We start from the raw sequence: 21,647 nt of genomic DNA, 5'->3' as shown, positions 1-21,647 counted from the left end.
AACCGCATACCAGTGCTTTCTAAAGACATCTACTGAGGATGTCAGGCAACGCCTAAAATGAAAAGTTAGTTGCACACTGTGTTTGGTGCGCCCACTATTTTTTTTTTGCAACATATATTCATGGCCAATATTCAGATTTCATTACAATACAGGATTTCTGGTTTTCTTGAAAGTTCAGTAGACATAGTCAACTTTAGATTATGAATCCCACACAGACCAATTTGCTGGAAGTGACCAGAGACCACTACACTTAACCCCCAGTTAGGCACAGACTCTACCTCTGCTCCCTACTGTATATCTGGCTTGGAGGCCAAATGCCAGCAGTCTTTTACTGTTATCCTGTCTTGCTTTTTCTTCTAGTAGAGAATATTTTGCTTTTCCTCGTATGAAAATGGAAGATAGTTTGGGGTGCCTGGGTGGCTCAGTCGTTAAGCATCTGCCTTCGGCTCAGGTCATAATCCCAGGGTCCTGGGATCGAGCCCCGCATCGGGCTCCCTGCTCAGTGGGAAGCCTGCTTCTCCCTCTCCCACTCCCCCTGCTTGTGTTCTCTCTCCCGCTATGTCTCTCCCTCTGTCAAATAAATAAAATCTTAAAAAAAAAAAAAAAAAAGAAAATGGAAGATAGTTCAAAAAGAATGTGAGTCTTTCAGACCCTCTCTGTTTGCTTATCTATTTTACCTGCCTAGCCTCTGTTGGCATCTGAATATTTGATCCTAAAATTAGTATGTCTATCAGGAAATTTGACTTACTATCTATAGCAAAAAACAAACAAGATGCCTACTTATTATTGAGATTATTGTGTAATTAAATTTTCAGGGCATTTTGTAACCCTGGTCCTGTGTTGAGTACTTAACTCCATAATAAGCACAGATACCCTAGAGAGTAGGTCCCATCATATCTCAGTTTCCATTTAAGAACACTGGTGTGTGGAGGGTTTAAACAACTTGCCTGTAGTTCAGTACCCAGGGAAGGGCAGAGCTGATAAAAAGTCTACTTCTCTATAGTCTTGGATTTTTTGGTCCAAATTTATCTTTCCTAAGCTATCTGAGAAAAAAAAAAAAAAGATCCACATCCAACATCCATGCTTCTCCAACATCCAGGGAATCCCTGAAAATCTGGTTCTCAACTTGTTTTGCATTGCAAATGTGTGATCTGCAGTGACTACAATGAGCCCCAGCTCTGATCTGAGGGCTTCCATCCTCAGGAGGAATCAGCAATACAGCAGTTGCCCAGGTCCCTCCTTGGGAAGCTCTCTGATGGACAGTGTTTGCAGATCCCTGGATGTCATTCTAAAGTCTTCTCTTACATCCAAGTTCAAATGTCCTAGGAAATGTAATGCCATGATGATGGTAGAGCAGAGCCCGCTTGTGTTTAGGATCTGGTCTTACTCATCACTGGAAACTTTGTGGCTGGTTAAGCTCTCGTTGGACATGTGACTGAAGGAATGCATGAATGGGATAGTGGCACCCACAATGATATTTCACCATGTGATGATGACCTCAAAATGTGATGACTCTAGGAAGGTGTATTTGCTGAAGTGTAAGTTGGTAACTGTAACTTTTCTCATTTCGACGTGACTTCATGGGTCCTGACTTATCTTCTCTTCCCCACCCCCAGCTTTATTGAGGTATAATTGACAACTAAAATTTGTACATATTTAAGGTGTACAACTTGTTGATTTGATATTACATATACACTGTAAGATATCACCACAATCAAGCTAATTTACATATTCATCATCTCATACAGTAACTTTCTTTTTCTTCCTTCCTTCCTTCTTTCCTTTCCTTTTTTTCTTTTCTTTTCTCTTTCTTTCTTTCTTCTTTCTTTCTTTTTTCTCTTTCTTCTTTCTTTCTTTCTTTCTTTCTTTCTTTCTTTCTTTCTTTCTTTCTTTCTTTCTCTTTCTTTCATTCTTTTTGTGGTGATAATATCCCCTTTTAACATAGTCACTCTTGTTAAGGATCTGAGAGGGCCCCATTATCTTTAGTTGTATTGCAATTTATGGGAAAGGTTATTTGTAGTGATGATACTCACAAATTATGGATTGGAAAAGCTTTGAGACTGCTTTTCTTTTAATACCAAAAGTCTCCACAATGTCTTCTACAGAATCCAGCTGCTTTATGTAATTGGGATTTGTATTTGTTTCTTAAGTCAGTTCTGCTGTGACTGTCCATCCACCCCCTGGGTCCCCTACTCAGCCCATGTGATAGGATAAGCCCCTGAGTGCCCCCTTTCAGGTACATGGATGAGAAACCCACATGACATTCCTGGGAACTCAGAATGCATGGCTACCTGGAATGGGATGTGGGATGTTTATGCCACAAAAACAGGCATTTGGGGCTGAACATTTAGTTTCATTATTGTGGTCAGTTGCCATTTGTGTGCAGTTCTGTAAGATGATAGAGGGGAAGCAATACTCTTTTTTTTTTTTTTTAGATTTTATTTATTTATTCATGAGAGAGAGAGAGAGAGAGAAGCAGAGGGAGAAGCAGGCTCCCAAGGAGCAGGGAGCCCAATGCGGGACTCGATCCCAGGACCCTGGGATCATGACCTGAGCCAAAGGCAGACGCTTAACCGTCTGAGCCACCCAGGCGCCCGGGAAGCGATATTCTTGCATCCACACAGGTATGGCCACAAGATTTGTTACTTCAGGGCGCCTGGGTGGCTCAGTTGGTTAAGTGACTGCCTTCAGCTCAGGTCATGATCCTGGAGTCCCTGGATCGAGTCCCTCATCGGGCTCCCTGCTCGGCGGGGAGTCTGCTTCTCCCTCTGATCCTCCTCCCTCTCATGTGCTCTCTGTCATTCTCTCTCTCAAATAAATAAATAAAATCTTTAAAAAAAAAAAAAAGATTTGTTACTTCAGACTAAAAGGGAAAGGCTTCACTAATGACTTCTCTTCCAACCTCAGGTTTTGCTTGTTTAAAATAGGGATAAGTATGTCCTCTTTGTAGGACTTCATGTGGGCCCCATGCATTTAAAATGCTTAATGTGATGCCACATGGTCAGCGTTCCAGAAATATTGGCTATTAATGGATGGGCTTTGAATTGTGCCCCAAATTCCACTGGGCTAGTGTTCAACCCCTGGGTAGGACAATGATCAATAACTCTTTCTTTAAAATAAATATGCATCCATAGAGCTTAAGGAATAGTATTTGGCTTCCCTTGCTTCATTTTCTCACATAAGCAGCACACATGAGCACCTACGCACATGCATGCTAGCACTCACGTGTGCACATACACACACAGTTGCTACTTCATAATTAAAGGAAACGCCCAAGAGTCGGGGTGATGTCACCACATGTTAACTCTGGCAAGTTGCAGAGTTATCATTTTTACCCAAGTAGAAAGGCTTCATTATGCATAAATCAGAAGTTTGTTTCATTTCAGCACTGGGCATTCAAAGTCTGTTGTGGAAATTTTCTATACCATTTAAAGCCATGTCTCGGGTTGTTGGAGCTGGAAAAATGGGTCAGCAGAATAAATAATTCTTCTGATCTTTCAAAGTGGAGCCCTGTTATATTGAGGGTATATCTCTAATGGTGCCCCTTTTAAAAATATGAACAGACTGACTTAACCAAATTGGTAGTTATTGGCACAAAACAAAAACAAAAACAAAACCAAAACTACTAACTGCTAATATTACTGTTTATAACAGCAACAACACAAAATTTAAATGTCAATCAGTATGCAAGGTAAGAATAAGCCCATATATTGGGACGCCTGGGTGACTCAGTTGGTTAAGCGTCTGCCTTCAGCTCAGGTCATGATCCCAGGGTCCTGGGATCAAGTGCTGCATTGGGGTCCTTGCTCAGCAGGGAGCCTGCTTCTCCCTCTACCTGCTGCTCCCCTGCTTGTGCACACCCTATTGCTCACTCTCTCTCTCTCTCTCTCAAATAAATAAATTTTTTTTTAAAAAAGAATAAACTCATATATCCATTTCATAGAATGTTATGTAACCACTAGAACGAATGGATTTGGTCTGTATGTATTAACCTTGAAAGAACTCCATATTGATATATAAAAGCCGATTAAAAATGATGTGCATACCATGACATCATTTATATAAAAAGCACGTACACAATACTGTGAATACTATAAATATGTACTTATTTTATTTATATATATATGCATAAAAATGCAAAATTAAAGTACAGAAAATAATCTACAACAGTGGTGTCTTCTCGGTGGGGGGACTAGGACACCAACTTGGCAGTTGCATGATTCAAAATATATTCAACCTTTTCTTTTGTTTCTTTCTCTTTTTTCTTTTTTTTTTTTTTTTTTTTTGAGTGAGTCTGTATTTCCATGTTTCACATGTAATTAAAATATTAAAAATGGGGGCATCTGGTGGCTCAGTCATTAAGCGTCTGCCTTCGGCTCAGGTCATGATCCCAGGGTCCTGGGATCGAGTCCCACATCGGGCTCCCTGCTTGGTGGGAGGCCTGCTTCTCCCTCTCCCACTCCCCGTGCTTGTGTTCCCTCTCTCACTGTGTCTCTCTCTGTCAAATAAATAAAATCTTTTTTTTTTCAAATAAATAAAATCTTTAAAAAAATATTAAAAATGGAAAATTTCATACATTTCCTTTATCTCAGTAATAAAATTATATTATTTTTGAAAACCTACAAAACAAAGGAAGAATTTCTTCCAGTCTTACAGTTCAACTCAGCAGTTAGCATTTTAATGCAATGCCCTCCAAAATTTAGTTGAAATCATGCTATACTTGTTCATTTTAAAATTTTTCATTCATTAGGGGGCCCTGCAGAGTCCTCATCTTGCTCATTTTAATGGATGTAATATCCCACTTGGAGTATATACTTTAATTACTACATTACATTCTTCCTAGCTTTTTGGTACAACTCAGTATGTGATTAGCATATCAGCAGCTCCCCTCTCCCCATATCTTAAGAGAGATGTGTTCTGAGAAGGATTAAAGAAACAAAATGATTGAGTGCTTTCAACTCTTGTTATATATGTGAATTCTTATCATGAGGGGTTTTGAGATGGCTTCTTGGTTAGGAAGAGCAGAGATGCATTGTCCTGAAGGGGTCTGCAGTACGTGGTAACATTCTCATCTGGCTCAAAACAGCACTGCGCAACCCAAAGGAAAGCAAATACTGCATTCATCCTATGCAGCTCCTCAGAAGGCACCCTCCGAGCCACTTCAAAATCCTCACAGCTCCAGACAAGACTCAAGGCCAGAACCAAATTCTGCCGTCCCTCTTCCAGAAATGACTAGGGATCAACGAGGAGGTTGTGGTGGGAAAAAAAAGGAAACAAACAAAACCTCCATCCTCCCTCGACTTACTTTAATAACAGCAAAGTAGATGACCCAGATGCTCCCCCAATAATTACTGTATCTCACCCCAAATGGGAGTTATTCTAGAGAGACTGGAGCAAGGGCATGCACACTTTAAGTGAAAACTAAATTCGCCTCTGTTGTGAAAACGATCTTTTAAAAAAATTATTATTGAAGTCTAGTTGGCATACAGTGTTAGATTTGACAGTTCTGCCCATTATTCAGGGCTCACCATGGTAACTGTAGTCACTGAAAAATATCGTATTGATTCACGTGGTTCACTGTAGCAGGTCAGCAGCAAGGACATGGGAACCACACCAAGGCTAACAGGGCTTACTGAATCATATTCCCTGGTTAAATTACTTAATAGATTCAGAGGTAGGGATGACTTCTTGTAAGGCCAATCTCTACTTACCGTTTGTATAAGGGTTGACAGTCTTTTTATTTGTCATTACACGTGCTGTGGCATTATTTACCTATGTACATAGAAAAGTCAAATGAGCACATATTCCAGGGCCAGCCCACAGTTCAATTAGTTGCATGCATTATGACTGTGATTACTTATTAAAAAAAAAAACTAAAATGCATTTTAATTTATAAAAGGCAGTAGGTGCATAACAAAATCATACATTTTTATAATTACATTTACTTCATAACCATTTTAACTTACAAATCATTTCAATAAAGCAATGTCATATCATTTAAAAGTTTAATAAGGAGACAGTAAAAGCAAATTAAAAGGAACTGCATAATTGAAGATTTAAAAGCATGCGTGTACTCCATGGTAACACAGAAACAATAAATATTTTTAAACACAAAATAAAATTCATATGAAGGAACATGCAGTGGAGTAGAAGAGGGGAGAGACAAGGTACAAGGGAACATAAATGTCAAGAAAAAAAAAAAGGGACAAACAAGATTTAGCCATGTGCAACACTTTAGGAGGGAAGGACCATTGGGGAGAGCAACATCTAGCATTCAACACTTGGAACAAGAGCCTTTGACATCGCAAGAATTAACAAGATCATTCAAGCTTTAAAGTCACAGCTAACAAAAGGATAAAAGAGAGGGTGCATTGTTTAACACAATATGGAGTTAACAATCTGAGTAAGATGTGCACTATCATATCTCAATCCAGTCAGTGCCTCCCAGGCTCGCTTAGAACGTACACTCAATTACAGGCGTACCGGTACCCAAAAAAATAGAGCATCAAGAAAACTTAATACGACAAGTCAAAAAAATCCACGTGGTATATATATGTATAGAGATAATCAGCACTAAATACGTGAAGCGGCAGATGGACTTCACCACTTACCATTCACCACCATCGCCAGCATGGGTTTGTATACAGTTACCATGGTTACTGAGAGTTTGGTGAGGGGCCTAAGCGTTATCGTCGAGGGTGGGGGGGGGAAACGAAAGGCAAAATATGCAACATCTTACTCCAAAGACTAAAGCATTTTTAACTGGTATTTTTTTTTTTAAGTTTTAACAAATATAACCCTGTGGCCATGTTGAGGGAGATCCAGTGGTAGAAAGACTAGATTCTGAATATTGACATTTTAGCATTTATTTTTATTTATTTATTTATTTTTCAGTGAAGAGGGGCCAGATATTGAACAGGAAATCCTGTTTGGTTAGTCACTTTATTATCAAAAGAAGGCAAAGATTCAAACTGGCTTCTTAAACAAAAAATGAAAGGTTCAGTGACAAAGACCTCTCATTTTTTTTTTTTTTAAGAAACAATTGTTCTTCCGAATGCTACTGCTTTCACCATTTGACTCAATTTGGACACCACTGTGGATCCCTCGTCAACCCTGCAGTGGAAAGAAAAAGAAAAAAAAAGGAAGAAAAAAAAAAGAAAAGAACTGCTTTGTTTTTTGTTTTGTTCTGCATACTGTCTCCACTGTTTGGAACCTACTGCACCCATCAATTATAAAACACAGAAAATTAAAAAAAAAGTTCAAAGTAACCTTTCTTTTTGTCTCACTTTTGCCATTCACCTTTCATCAGTAATAAGAACATAATAAAGTAAAATTTTAAAAAAAAGTAAGGCCAGTTTTCCTTTTTATATATAAATATAAATATATATATATATATATATAAACAATGAGAAGGGAGTAGGGTCACATACAAGACACAATGATGCATCTGGAACAACGAATGAGCGTGAAGCAGACATTTATAAAGAAGATGTAAAGGAAAATATTTTGAACATGCACCTCGATTTTACGGCCCTCTACCACGGTGCCGTGTAATTTCTCCCTCGCCCTGTCCGCATCGGCACTATTTTCGAAAGTTACGAAACCAAATCCCTGCATGCAGGAGGGAGAAGGGGAAAACAACATGCAGATTATTATTCCAGTCAACGACCACTGTGTAACGTTCTCTCGCTTTAATTTCTATTTCTTGTCCTGGCTTCAGTTCTGTAACATGCAAATTAGAGAAATTATAAGAATACGAAGATGTGCAATAAGTAAGCGACAAATGTGAACAAGATTTTTTTTCTGTCACCAGTTATCTGTAACCCCTGAAGAATTCAAAAAATGATACCAAAAATACCTTTCTAAATGTCACTACAGAAGAAAATAAGTCTAACGGAAAGAAAATGAGATCAAAATAAATTTACAGTGTCTTCACAGAGAAGAAAATGAAATAACGAGGAAAAAAAAGGGAACCACTCTCTTGACATGCAAATTAAGAATAAAATAAAATAAAACGTGTGCACGAAATTCAACAATGAATGCCAAAATCTTCTAACATTGCCTACAGAGTCATGCCGTGTGGTCTTAAGAACATCTCTTCTTCATGCAATTTAGGGTTATTCAAATTTGTCAATTTTACAGCCTTAACTTCTCAAAAATAAAAATTAGAAGACTAAAAAAAAGGAAAGACCTTTTTCATAATAAATCTTAAACTCTTTGATCTAATAAACAAAATAATCACATGAAATGAATTGAAATAAACATCAATTGATTAATAATGCAAACAGTTCAAGTAGCGCTTTTTTATATTAATACTGTCCCCTCCCCTCAAAAACATATATGCTTCTGAATTTGTCAACTTTCCAGGCTACTTCATTAACTGAAAAGGGAAATGTATGTACGTATCGTAACGTTCTAAGACATTATCTTGATATTCATTTGTCAAATCAACAGATAGAAAATAAAGGAGCTTTGTTAAGAGAATATTATTCACAAAACACTCTGGGCACTTCCTCTCTTACTGATAGACAACAAATAGACCCTTTATTTCACCACTGGCATATTTTGTTTTAATATTTCAGCCTCAAAAAACAACCCCACTAAACATCACATTGTCAAAATCCACCTTTTTTTCTTCACTGACACTGTTCCTAAGAAGAGTACAGAAAATATGACACATTATTTTTAAAACCCCTAAAAATATTTGTACATCTTGTTCAGAAATATACACCAACCTTTTGAAACCATTCCAGTGTAAATTTGCCCAGCTCATTCTGGTGAAACAATGCAATGTGTTGGGACTCCTATTTGCAACTGGGTAAACTTCAATAAAGGGACATGCTGGTTTTTAGCTTAGTTGGGACAGTCTGATATTCAGTCTCACTGATAAAACAGACAGTAATTACAAATAACAAGTAGTCATAACCAACTAACGCTAACTCCCAACCCCTCAGTAGGTTGCTGAAGTGATATCCAAAGCTAGGGTATTCAGAGAGGTGTTGGCCTATGGTCTGCCCGAAGAGAGAACTTTCCAAAGTCAATATGGGCTCATCTATAGGAGATCCCATCTGTGGGTGGATTCAAGCTAAATTAAATGATTATTTGACAGAATTCTATAGAGAAAAAATAAGCAGCTTTACTTTGGAGGATTGGACTGAAAAATCTTTTATAATATGTCCCACTGTGAGGATCTGTGATTAGCATAAGTCTGGATGATTTGATCAGTATAAGCCTTTATGCTCCATAAGAGAAGGAGCATATATAACTTTGTCTCATACATCACTGGTGGTACACCCATGTGAGGTGTCCCAATATACTAGGCTAACCAATGAATTTTGAAATAACAGCTCTTCAATGGACTGAAGACAGAATTTGAAGGCTTTGCTCTATTAATGGCGCTGACTCTTGCTTAGAGGGTCCCAAACTTGGTTGCACAGTGAAAGGAAGCAGGGGGCATAGCATATGAAACATTTAGATTCCTGAGCCCCGCCACATAGCTACCCAATCAGAATCCCAGAGTGGAGCCCAGAAATCTGTCTGCTGAGAAAGCTACTGCAGCCCAGCAGCTGCATTCCCATGGCCTCTCATATCACCAACCACCATCAAAGGCAAGTTCCAGTTCCTTGTATGAGGTAGAATATTATGTTGCCGATTTCCAATGAGCAACTTATGGAGTGGAGTGAGTCTCAGAGATGAGTATCTGTCTGACTTGGTGATTTGGATCTTAGGTGCAGGGGTACAGCCATTGTCCCCTCAAAACTGAACTCTCTAGCACGCACAGAATGTCATACATCTAACAAATAAGGGAAATGAGGACTCTGGCTGCATCAGGGGCAATTCTCTCACTAGGCAAGCAGAGAAAATCCACAGTCTGAGTCTTATCGATGGAGGGCTTGGTGGTATCACTGCTGTCCATGGGCACCATTCATGAAGCCACCTGCCATACATCATCCCAAAGAATCACGTCATTGTGGTTCTCGTCTGACCCCAAGGCAACCCACACTGGCCTAAAATCAGCACTGTGTGCATCAGGGAGACATGAAGGTGGAGACAGAAATAGGTTTTGAAATCTATGTGAAGTTCACTACATTCCCATGTTCTCACTTTGTTTTGAAGTAAGATAATATATATGGATGCTTCTTAGTCTTACTTTCATTTTCTGCTACATTCCGCTCTCTTTCTCTGTTTTGTTTTATTTTGTTTTGTTTTGTTTTTTAGGTCCTCAATATTTCTTATTTCCAGCTGCTGAGATGACTAGTTGAGATTCTAGAAAGTTGGGTTCAGAAGTGCTTGTTCCAGACACAGTCCCCAAATACCAAAGGGACTGTCCCACCTCTTCCATTGGACACTCACACCTCCCCCCAAGGCAAGAAGGGACCTGGCCTCCCTGGGTCAGAAGATCGCCAGAATTCTCACCTGGAGGGTGATGCCAGTTACCTGGTCATTTTCAGGTTCCCTCTGCCAAGTTCAGGTGCTGGGCAACTCTTAGAAACTGGTGCTGAGGCTATTTCTTTTATCCTGCCTCAAGGTCAGAATTCTATCTCAAGGAAACCACAACTTGGAATTCTGAAAAACATTCTGAATATTTTTATCTCAGCCTTTAGAAGGGGAACGGAAGAAGCACATTCTGGACTTGGCCTGAGAGCACAGGAGCTGGGTGCAATGCTGGATGTGGAACCCTTAACATTCTAGAGCATGCAGGGCACACAGGGCTCGGACCAGGTGCTCTTTGCTGCAGGAGACGCACTGCTCCCAGGGCTCACCTCAGTAGAGGGGTGGGGCCGAGAGAAGGCACAAGGTTGCTGGAGAAAAGACCCAGTGAGGTGACAGTGACATGTGCCACCTCACGTGGGAAAGCATACTAATGGGGATCCCGAGATGGAGTGCCAGGCCAGTGTGACTTGCTTATTTTGAAATCTCTTGTAAATTGTTATCCTGACCTTTTTCCATATCCCAGTTATTTTTCTGTTTTGGTTTTGTGGTATGTGTTTAGGTGATAGCTTCCTTCTTTGTATTAATGAACCTGTAACATTTTATATGTTAAATAAAGGCTCTGAAGCACCCGGGACAGAAGAGTGCGCTGGTTTTTCATCTTCAGTGAAAATCCTCTAGTTGCTGGTGCAGAGAACTATGTATAAGAAGGGAGCTGTGGACATGAGTCTAAAGATGCATTTTTCTGTGGGACTCAGAGCTTCACGTCTCACTTCTCCCCACTCCCCTTGGCACGTGCAGCTCCCTCTCCCTGGAGGACCACCTTCTCTCCTTCCCTTCCCTGGGAAATTCTTACTCGTGAGAATGTTCACTCCCAGCTTCAATGCCCCTTCTTCCCAAAAGCCTTCCCACCCCTAACAGTATCGGTCTGCCTGCTCAGCCTCTCAGCAGCCGCCCACTTGCCCAGAGCACAGCACACAGTCATTGGTCTACGTGGTCTGTCTCCCCCACCACTCAGGAAAGTCTCCGAGAATCACCTCGGTCTCACTCGCCACGGATTCACCCATCTTCTTGCACCTGGGATGGAACCAGTCCTCACAGATAATCTACTGAATCAAAGATCAGACTGTATATTTCCCGGGTATATTAAGAAGTAGCTCTCTCTGGCTGTATCCCCCACATACATCGTTTCAGAGTTCACCAAAATGTTTTTAAATCTCCTAAAAGGAAAAAAATGAATGATAGGATCTCTCACCCCTAAGTGCTATCAAATTCTCATTTTCAAAGTCTGGCATGTCTTTTTACAGTGTGGTTTCCCTGTGTACTTGCTATCCATGTACTCATGAGCTATTTATGCTATACATTCTCAGGAGAACATAGATAGTACCTGTGTTTGAATAGGGTACACACACGTGCACGTGCACACACACGCACATACACACACCCACCAAACACCCAGAACACACAGTCATACTCACTGAGCACTGAGTGACCTGCCTCGGGGACCAGGGAACTCCTAGCTCTGAAGGGCCCACCCGCTTCCTGCCTGCTTCTCCTACACCAGATGCTGAACTGGAGGTCGTAACTGTGGTTCAGATTTCTCAACCATTTAAATGGAAATGTCCCTTTAAATAAGGCCCTTTCCTGCAGACGATAATGTCAAGTCTGAAAAATATCCCTGTGTGAGCTACTGTCCCCATTTAGCAGTTCCCTAAAGGACTGTCTCGAGGACACTCCAGTCACACCGAAACAGTCAGCCCCCGGCACCTGCCAGACCGCCTCTTTCGGAGGGAGCCTACCCACCCAGGCTATTCTTGATGTCTCCTAATCAAAAGTAAAAAGCGGGTTCACAAAGTCAGTCGCTGGATGTGGCAAACTTAAACAGTCTTCACTGCTAAAGCCCCAGAGACAGGCTAATCATGGCAATGACAGAGGAAGTATTAAAAATAGTACCTCCATTGTACTTTCAAAATAGCAAACAATATTCTTCTAATGTCCCAGAACAGCTCTCGAAAGGAATTAAACAGCTTTTTCCAACTGGCAAAAGTTACAAAACAAAATATAAATTAAATATAAATTTAAAAAAAAAATCTTTAAAAGCAGTAGTGCCACAGACTCAGGATTACAAGAAAGTTGGCCAACATTCCAGGTCATCTTCTAGGATTTTGCCAAGAATGCATCAGGCCTGAGTGAAAAGGATTAGTTAGGCTGGACACATTTTTTTTTTCCTTTTCTTTTCTTACTTTTTTTTTTTTTTTAAGATTTTATTTTTAAGTAATCTCTACACCCAACGTGGGGCTTGAGCTCACAACCGCGCTGACTCCTGAGATCAAGAGTCGCAGTCTCTACCGACTGAGCCAGCCAGGCGTCCCTGGGCACGTTTTTTCTTTCTTTTTTTTTTTTTTTTTAAAGATTTTATTTATTTATTTGAGACAGAGAGAATGAGAGCACATGAGAGGGGGGAGGGTCAGAGGGAGAAGCAGGCTCCCTGCCGAGCAGGGAGCCCGATGCGGGACTCGATCCAGGGACTCCAGGATCATGACCTGAGCCGAAAGCAGTGGCTTAACCAACTGAGCCACCCAGGCGCCCTGGGCACGTTTTTTCTTAATGCACCTTGCGTTGCAGGTATAGAAACAGCTCTTATGATGATTTTCATATAAGGAGCCGAAAGAGAATTAACTTATGTTTCCCGCAGCCTAGAGGTCACGTTACTGATGGAAGAGTAACTAAAATACCTGAAATTTTGGGAGAAGAAGACCCTTGCACTAGCAGAACCAGAGAGTATAATGAATTGATTTTTTTTCTCCTCACCCAGCATATCGCATCATCACTTTGGCCGTGGAGAGGAGAATACTGGAATTTTCTTCCCTCACATCAAGCTGCATCATCCTATCCAGGAGGGAAAGGGTGCCGACTGCCCAAGGAATAATACATGCAATTGTTTGCTTCATGGGAAGGAGGTGGTTGTTGTGCCCAAGAGAGCGAGCACTTGCCTGCCCCCTTAGAGAAAACCAGTTCTTCTTGTAACCCTCCTGGATACTGACTTGTCCCAAATTGCCTGCGTGAGGGAAGTTACGGGGCTAAATCCAGTGTCTCTCTGTATCTGATAAGCAATTTGTCCCAATATCCACTTTCACAGTCTGAGGATGCAAGGGAGCTTAGAATTCCTTTCAGCCTGGGAACAGCACTCTGGAAACCGGGTAGAGTTATCGAAAGTGGTCACTTTCTGGCTGCTGAGGTCACTCTCTGAGTCCTCTGACAGGACTGTTATCACTCAGTATCTGCTGCTAAGCTGAATGCACTGCTTTCCTCAGGGGAGATTCTGATAGAGCCCTGGAGTTTTCTGTGCGTGCCGGTGGGATGAGGACACTTTAGCTACCGCAAAACACCAGTGGGCAAAGGGGCATTCTGCATTTAGATGAAGTGTTGGCATTTATCTAAAACAGGAAAACACAGTGTTTGCAACTTTAACAACGGGCCTGGAAGGCTTGTTGAAACACAGACTGCTGGGCTCCCATTTTGAGCGTCTGATTTAGTAGGTCTGGGTTGGACCCCGAGAATTTGCATTTCTGGTATGTTCCTAGGTGCTGCTCTTTGGGGGACCTCATTTTGATGACCTCTGATAGACGGGATGCTTTGAGAGAGTTGGGCCTTTTTTTCCCCCAACATATTTCCATGCTGAAGGTGCTGGAGCCTTTCCAGCACCCTGATTTTTACTAACATGCTTAGGTCTAGGAAAATCGGCTTAAAAATTGGTCTCCTATGGAAAAAAACCAAAAACCAAAAACCAATTCAAAGCAACGGCAAATTGCAAAAGGTGGAGCGGTAAACATATTAATGAAAAAAACTATATTCAAAAGGTTGGTGTATATGAAATTTTCTCCCCTACAACCCAGGAAAATAACTGCACTTTATTAATACAGAATAATCACATATTTACCTGCGCATGAGACTATCAACTCACTTTTTAATATAAAGAACATAATTATCACTGAAAAACAAAAATGTAGCAACAACATTATTTTTTAGGCATGGGTAATTTTCCTCTGGAAACTTGATATATATATATATAGATAGATAGATAGATAAATAGATAGATAGATAGGTATAAAACAGCAATTTTAAATTACCCCCTTATACATTTAAACTGAACCCAATGTATTTCCCACCATTTTGGAAACTGGAGAAGGTCTCTAAAGGAATTCCCACTGAACTGTATTTTCACAATGTGCTAATTAAAAGAGTGCAGTTGTTTCCCATTATCCATAGCAAACATTTAAAAATAAGCTAAACAGTCCTAAAGTAAATTAAATCGCTTACCTTTGAGCCCCGCTCATTAAAAATAATTTCAACATCTAAGATTTTACCAAATTGCTGCAAAGAAATAGAAATGTTTTATAAGCAAGAGAAATGGAGTAAATCATACTATGCACATTGGTAATTGTACCCCAAGTCAGAGTTTGCTTTTTTTTCTTTTTTAATATCAGGGATAGACATTTGATGTTGTTTTATCCTTAGTGATGTGCTTGAACCAAGAGAAAGCCCAACCACACATATGATTTCTATTTTACTGGATACCTCACCGAGTGAGATGTCATAGTATGGCCCTGGTGCAAAATGTGTAGTCAGGTGGTTAGTTCTATTTTCCTTTCTTTATGTGTGCACAATTGCTTTCCCAGGCACTGAACAGCAAAGATTAAAACTGGCTGGAGTATAAACTGACCCTTCTAGGCTACTCCACTAGCCACTGGGAGAAGCACCGTTGATGAAGTGGGATTTTGATGGTAAAATGTCCAAGTGGAATCTGATGGTGAGGATGGTGGCCCTTGACCCCTGTATAAGCTACAGTAAGAGCCAGGCCATATAAGAGAAGTCAAGTACAAACAGATGAAAGCAAGATCCACCATGTGGACATCCATCATAATCAAGACACCAGCATAGCTGTGATTAGCCCTGAGGCCAAAATGTACTTCTCTCAAGATGATTCTTCATTTTGTTAAACAAACAAATAGATTTTAGACAATTAGCAGGAATAGGCTGTATAAAAAGTGAAAGCAACTCGACATATTCAAGCATTCAAACATGGTTCCAGATTACAAATAGGGCAGCCAACTAAATTACAGATGCCTAGTTAAATTTAAATTTCAAAATTTTCAGGATAATTACATCCCCTGCAATATTTAAGATACACTTATACTTAACAAAATATGTTATCTAAAATTCAAATTCAGCTATTGTTATCTTGTATTTTTTTTTTATTTGATAAATCTCGTAGTCCTACTGAGAAAGCAACATCAAGCAATTCGTGATTCACACTTTAAAAATAAGGGAACAGGGACCCTGAAACCAGAAGCATCTGAGAGTTCAAGAGCCTCTTCCCCTGACATTGGGGGTCCTTTCCTTTCTCTTAGATTGCATGAAATACAGTGGGTATTTTTGAGTGTGCAGGTGGGAGAGGGTATCATAAAAGTATGTGACGTGGTCCAGGAAAACTATGAGGGGAATTTTACCCTGATGCACAGTGAGGGCAAGTGCTCGTTCTAGTGATTAAAAAGTAAACAGAACCACATGAAGGAATATGTCCATCCTCCTTCTCCTTTATTTTGAGCTTTCATATTATAACATTTGCTTTTGCAGCCTGGAGTTTTATGACATCCTCTATTGCCCGAGGAGATTCTGTGTTCTGTCTCTCTCCCCTGGGTGGAAAGCATTAAGCAGCCTCCATAGCAGAGGCCAGAGTGGTTGGGAGGGAAAGAAAAGGAATAAATGATTAGAACACAGAGAACCAGAGGCAGCTTCCCTGACCACTGTGCTTCAGTCAGAGGATATGGGTGGCTGCGGGGGGCCGGGCGGGGGGCACGGAACCCTGAGAATAAGTGTCAAGAGGGTCCTACTAAGATTCGAGAAAAAAAATTATTGGAAACAGACAGAGGCTATCCTCTAGAACAAATTTACCTTTCTTGGAAAGACAGGAAAAAAAAAAGGCACACTCCACTTGGAGAGAAATAGCTCAAAACCTTGAAACAAAAGTAGTTGTGACTAGGAGAAAAAGGAAACCCAAAGCTATGTCATGGAAATGTGCCTACCCCTCAGGATACGGACACGGTCAGGGGACTGCAGGTTGAATTTGTCTTGTTGAGTGGATGGACGTGCTTCTGTGCTTCTCATCTTCCAGGAGAAGAAGGATAGGGAGAAACGAAGAAGAACAGCTGGGAGAGGTGAGGGGAGGACTACATTGCCAGCAGGTATGATGGAAATACCAAGAAACTTACAGCGAACTCACCCTGCAATTTGTGGACACTCTTAATTTCCTTTTGGTCAAGAGAATATTCTTCTACAGAGCATTTTCAGTGCCCTAGATTTGGGCAGAGAAAATCGTTAAAAATAGAAGAAGAAAACTTCCAGATTTGGGGAATGCAGGATTTGTCGTTGAAAGGTGAACTGAATTTCAGAGTAAAGACTCCCCCAGTTTGTGAAGTCCACAGAAGCAGTGATTTCGATATAACCTCCTTAGAATATTTAGTCCACACTGGTGCTATTATGTTTATTTCAGGCCTAAGAGCATGAAAGCACTCATGTTTATGAACAGAGAAGCTTGAAAAGGACTCCCCAAAACCATGAAGCAAATGTCATCTATGGAACATTCTCTAAGCAGTCAACACGAAAACGCTCCCTTTAAAACAAGATCTGGCTGAGACAGAACAACCAATCAGGAAGGAATCCTAGCATGTGTCATTCCCTAAATGGAACAGTGACACCATATGCCCTGAAATGGTCTCAAATGTTTGCCTCCCTAGCGGTTGCCATTGGGTGGTTGATTCTCAGAGCCAGTGAAATGAGCAGTGAGAAGAACACTGATATGCGCCCCACTCCTAAGACAGTTGCGTACTATATTTAGAGTATCAACAGTTTAATTGGGAAGTTGGGTACTAATGATGTAAACACAGCTGGGACATGTGCAGTCTAAATAGACACGACTCGCAGATTTAACTCGCATTAGTTTGCTCGACACCCATGTGCCGCCACATTCGACAACGTCTCAGGATCCATGCAAGGTGTCTCAAGAGCGGTATCAAGGATAAAATCCGGAAGCTTCTAGGCATGCACTGGGGCACATACATACCAGGCATTTTGAGACATTCTCTGATCAAATAATATTTCTCTGAAAAACTGTGGAAGATGCTCCGTGGGTACAGCATAAAACATGAAAGTAAAGGTTAGTTCAAAGAGCACACACAGAGGCGAAGAAAAGGCATCATATCAGTTTTCTTAGGGTTGGCTTCATGTTTGGAATGCAGAAATGGGAGGCACCATGCCAGGTCCAAAAAAAAAAGGCTTCACTCATTATAACATCACGGTGCATAGAATTTGGCATTAACGCCAAAGGTTTAGGCATCTCTATGTTATTACTAAAAAGGTGACCGTGAAAGCTTCTTTTGTATGTTCTGAAAGTCATGTGGTCTGTTTTGGGGTGACAATAATGAGTGACTTCCATAGATCATAGTCATACCCAGAGGGTCTCTATCAAAAGCAAGGCTTTTGATTACAAAAGCAAGGCTTTTGATTACAAAAGCAAGGCTGAGATGTCAACAAGGGTATTGTGCAAATTTGAATCCTACACTCGATGAGTAGCTACTTCTGAAAACAGTTCTATAATGCAATGTGTCATGTCAGTGGTCTGGACATATTATAACCACCTCTCTCACCCAAAACCCAGATATGTGTAAATTTTAAATGTTAGGTTAAAGAACCATTCTGTCCAAGAGCAAGCCATTATAATCAATTTGGTGGAAATCCACCCATTCCTTTCATGGGATCATTAAGATTTCAAACATAAAGGATGCACACCCTCATGAATGCTCCCTGAAAAGAGGACAGAGCTCAAGAATGAAGTAGCCAGGCCAGAACCAATATTTCTTTCAGGGAAACCTCTAGAACCAACGCCTCTGATCTGTTCACTCACGCCCCAACTGGTGTTGTAAAAAGACTCTGGGCTCTACTGTGGTCATGTAACTTCTTGACCAAGGAATGTTCCACCTTGACAGGAAGGAAGGAAGGAAGGAAAGAAAATCTATGAATAGTTAGAAGATTTAATGGCAAACACTAGAACGAATGCTTTCAAAGGAGGAGGAAGTAAAGAATTTCAAGTACTGAAGAACATGGTGGAGTAAAGGTAACCAGAATCACAACGAATGGGCCCTGAAGCCACAAATTAAACACAAATATGTGAGGCACCTGCAGTGACCATTAGGCCTGCAGAAATTGCAAACTTCTGAATTATTAATCGTTGCAAAAGTTGTTATGAGCACAGCTAGGTTTTAGGCAGTTGGAGAAAGGAGCTTCCTTTTTTGTCTTGTTTTGGTTTGGGTTTCAAATCCCCATGGCTGCATTTAACAAAAGAAATAAAGGAGAAAAGCCCAAAATCTTTGAGAGGGTTTTTCTCTGTAATAACCCCCATTCTAGCCCCAGCCAAAGTGAAGAGGCAAAGGCAAAATATAGCAATAAAAGGAGAGAAGAGATCTCATGTCCAGATGACTTGGAAAAGACCTAATTGGAATCAAAATGTCATTTCTTACAGTAAGTATGACCTACAAGAAGAAACCACACTTAATTCTCTCAACTGGAGTGTGGGGAGCCAATCAGAATGTTTACAGATGCCTTTCAATGTGATTCATGCCACTAAATGTATCATATAACCAGAATGGGATTGCCACCACCAATGCTTGGTTGGGAAGAACAGATTTTTAGTATTTAAGTTCCATTTCTTCAGGACAGTGGTTGTAAACCAAGGAGGCCTCAGCATTATTACAAAGAATCCAGGAATCTGTATGTGCCCCCAAATTTTTATAGCCGAAACTCATAAAAAAAAAAATCTTGCATACTTTTAAAACGAACACAGATGCTGTTTGTGATGAACGAAATTAATTTCAATATTACTGAAATGTATGCCACATTTTCTTAATTGATACTAAGCGTATCTATCATCTGGTCAAGTCGATGTCAGTTGCTTAGAAATCTTTACTTTTACAAAAACTGGCTCTGAAACCAGTGGATTTTGATCATGGTTTGACAACTGGGTAGTACGTTCAATATTTGGCAAGACCTTGCTGTGCACCACTTGCCCTCGCCCTGTAAGAAAAGAGAGGCTCAGATATCCATGCAAGCAGGATGCCGTCTTTGGGAGTTCCAGCTGTGGATTATTTCCAATACCTCTCTGACTTGGCTGTGTAGCCCTCCGGTGACTTTCAAGATAACGGAGAAGACCAGGGAGGGAAGAGCGCCCTCGGGGTTGGGAGCGAGGGTGGGCTGCAGTGAGTGACACCATAAAAGAGCACCAGGATGATCATTAAGAGGGCCAAATTCAAAGCCAACCTCCCAGTGACACCTGATGAGTAAAGATGGACTGCGGAGCAAGACTTTCTAACCTGACGTGGCAAGAGGAATCTAATTCCTCTGGCTGCCCATCATTCAAACCTGGTCTCACTGCTTTATACACACTTAACCTCCACTTTCACTTTGAATGCTCTGCACTTTTCAAAGTCATCTTTGACCTGAGAGTGCCCGAGGGTATCTCTACTCTGCAAGAGTTAGAGGGCTCAACTCAAGGTTATTACCAAACGAGAGAGATAAAAGTGCAGAAGCTGACCTTTTCCTCTGAAATGTCAGGATTCAAGTCTGGGTATCTGAATATTAGGACGCTAGCTCTGCCTTTGTGTCAGATGTGGACTTGATAAACATCATGCATGGTAAAGAAATAGAAGGTGCATACCAGCTAACCCCACAATCGCAGTCATGAACCAGAGCATCCCTTTGCATAGGGGGAATGAGGTCTACTTGGCCCAGGGTTTGGCATTAAAATTTGGCCCCTTCTTATTCCTTCTGTAATACTTGCATCCATCCACAAACTCTTAGAGGACCAATCTCCAGGCGGCCAACCTTTACTCTAAGTCAAATGCTAAGGATGTAGTTCTGTTCATGGAATCCACAGAAACCTCCCATCAATGCTGGGATGGATGTCATGGACAAACAGGCTGACTACATTTGCAAAAAACAAAACAAAACAAAACACCCACTAAGGATATCTAAGCCCTGTCAGAGTTTTGTCCTTCAGAGCCCAAGACGTGGCTAACTCATTCCTTTCCAAGATGGACAGTGCAAGATTTCATCCAGAAAAAGAATCTGAGTCATCACGTCCCATGAGGAAGCAACCCTATCATCTATTTTCTCTGGGTTGATGGTGGCTTCTGCCCTGCTCTGGGTTTCAATCATGGTAGCTGGGCAAGGCTGTCATCTGTGACAGAGAACATCACAGTAAGAACTTCTGAATCCTCGTCACTAATTGAGGAAGAGTGTATACTGCAGGATGCAAGTCAGACTTAGAAATCTCTAGCTTCCTTTGTTTTGCTTTTCAATGAAGCTTTATGCAGAAGTCACTATTCTCTAGCGCTGCTTCTGAAATTTAAATGCACAGTGCCTGGGAAAGAGTGAGGTATGCAGGAATATGTCATGATAACTTTGGCAACTATGAAAGAGAGAAGAACCCAAAGGACACAAAATGTTTATTTCAGCTGTGACATAGGGTCCAGGGCCACTTGATCTGGGATCATCAGTGGGCTTCTTTCAATGCTATTTTATCTGGGAGCTCATTTTCTGTTTGATTTTCCAGTTACTAATTAGAAGAAGACCATTTGGCAAAGCGGGACCATGGTGAACCTATACAAAGACATTTAGACTAAAATCATGAAGAGATTTAGGTCACAATATACCCACCGACTAGGATCTAAAATGCCTTTTTCCCTCCCTATGTAAACATCGAACTTTTGTGTTGTGTAAATACCAGAACTTACATGAGGAGGAAAGGGCTCTGGGGACCCCAGTGCGGACACTGCAGAGGAGAAACGCTCTACTTACGCCAAACATTTGTCGGAGGTCTGGATCCCGGAACCTGAAGGGGATGTTGGAGACATGCAGCCGCTTGGGCTGGGACTTGTTTTCTGTGTTTTCAGAAGGTTGTGTCTGGGGCTGGCCATCTGTTGGTGCCGCGTCATCTGTCTGCTAAAAGGACAAGAGTAAAGAGGCTATGAGTGGACCTGTGTGCTCTTTCCAAAGTGCTTTAGCTTCTCCTAAATGGTAAGAAAATGCTGGAACAAAGGAACAAGGACAAGGAAGGAGCTGCTGGGTCATCCATTCATTCGTTTATTCAACAAGTATTTATT

At 40.9% G+C, this 21,647-nt stretch overlaps 1 protein-coding gene across 8 annotated transcripts in view; it reads right to left on the bottom strand.

The window, feature by feature from the left end:
- Nucleotides 1-21,647, bottom strand: part of RBFOX1 (RNA binding fox-1 homolog 1) — a 335,670-nt gene that overhangs the window by 103,901 nt on the left and 210,122 nt on the right. For all 8 annotated transcript variants that reach the window (XM_045874916.3, XM_045874922.3, XM_045874920.3 and 5 more), the window contains exons 3-6: nt 21,343-21,486; nt 14,752-14,805; nt 7,519-7,611; nt 5,712-5,772 (exon numbers count right to left, since the gene is read on the bottom strand). In XM_045874916.3, the coding sequence (XP_045730872.1) occupies nt 5,712-5,772; nt 7,519-7,611; nt 14,752-14,805; nt 21,343-21,486 (352 nt within the window). The remainder of the gene's footprint in view (nt 1-5,711; nt 5,773-7,518; nt 7,612-14,751; nt 14,806-21,342; nt 21,487-21,647) is intronic.

Source organism: Mirounga angustirostris, unplaced genomic scaffold (genome assembly GCF_029215605.1).
Source record: "Mirounga angustirostris isolate CCGP_5_RB_7025 unplaced genomic scaffold, mMirAng1.0.hap1 SCAF_5, whole genome shotgun sequence".
In the NCBI taxonomy this organism is placed as follows: Eukaryota; Metazoa; Chordata; class Mammalia; order Carnivora; family Phocidae; genus Mirounga; species Mirounga angustirostris.
The sequence above is the reverse complement of the archived record's forward strand: the minus strand, read 5'-3'. Positions and strand labels throughout refer to the sequence as shown.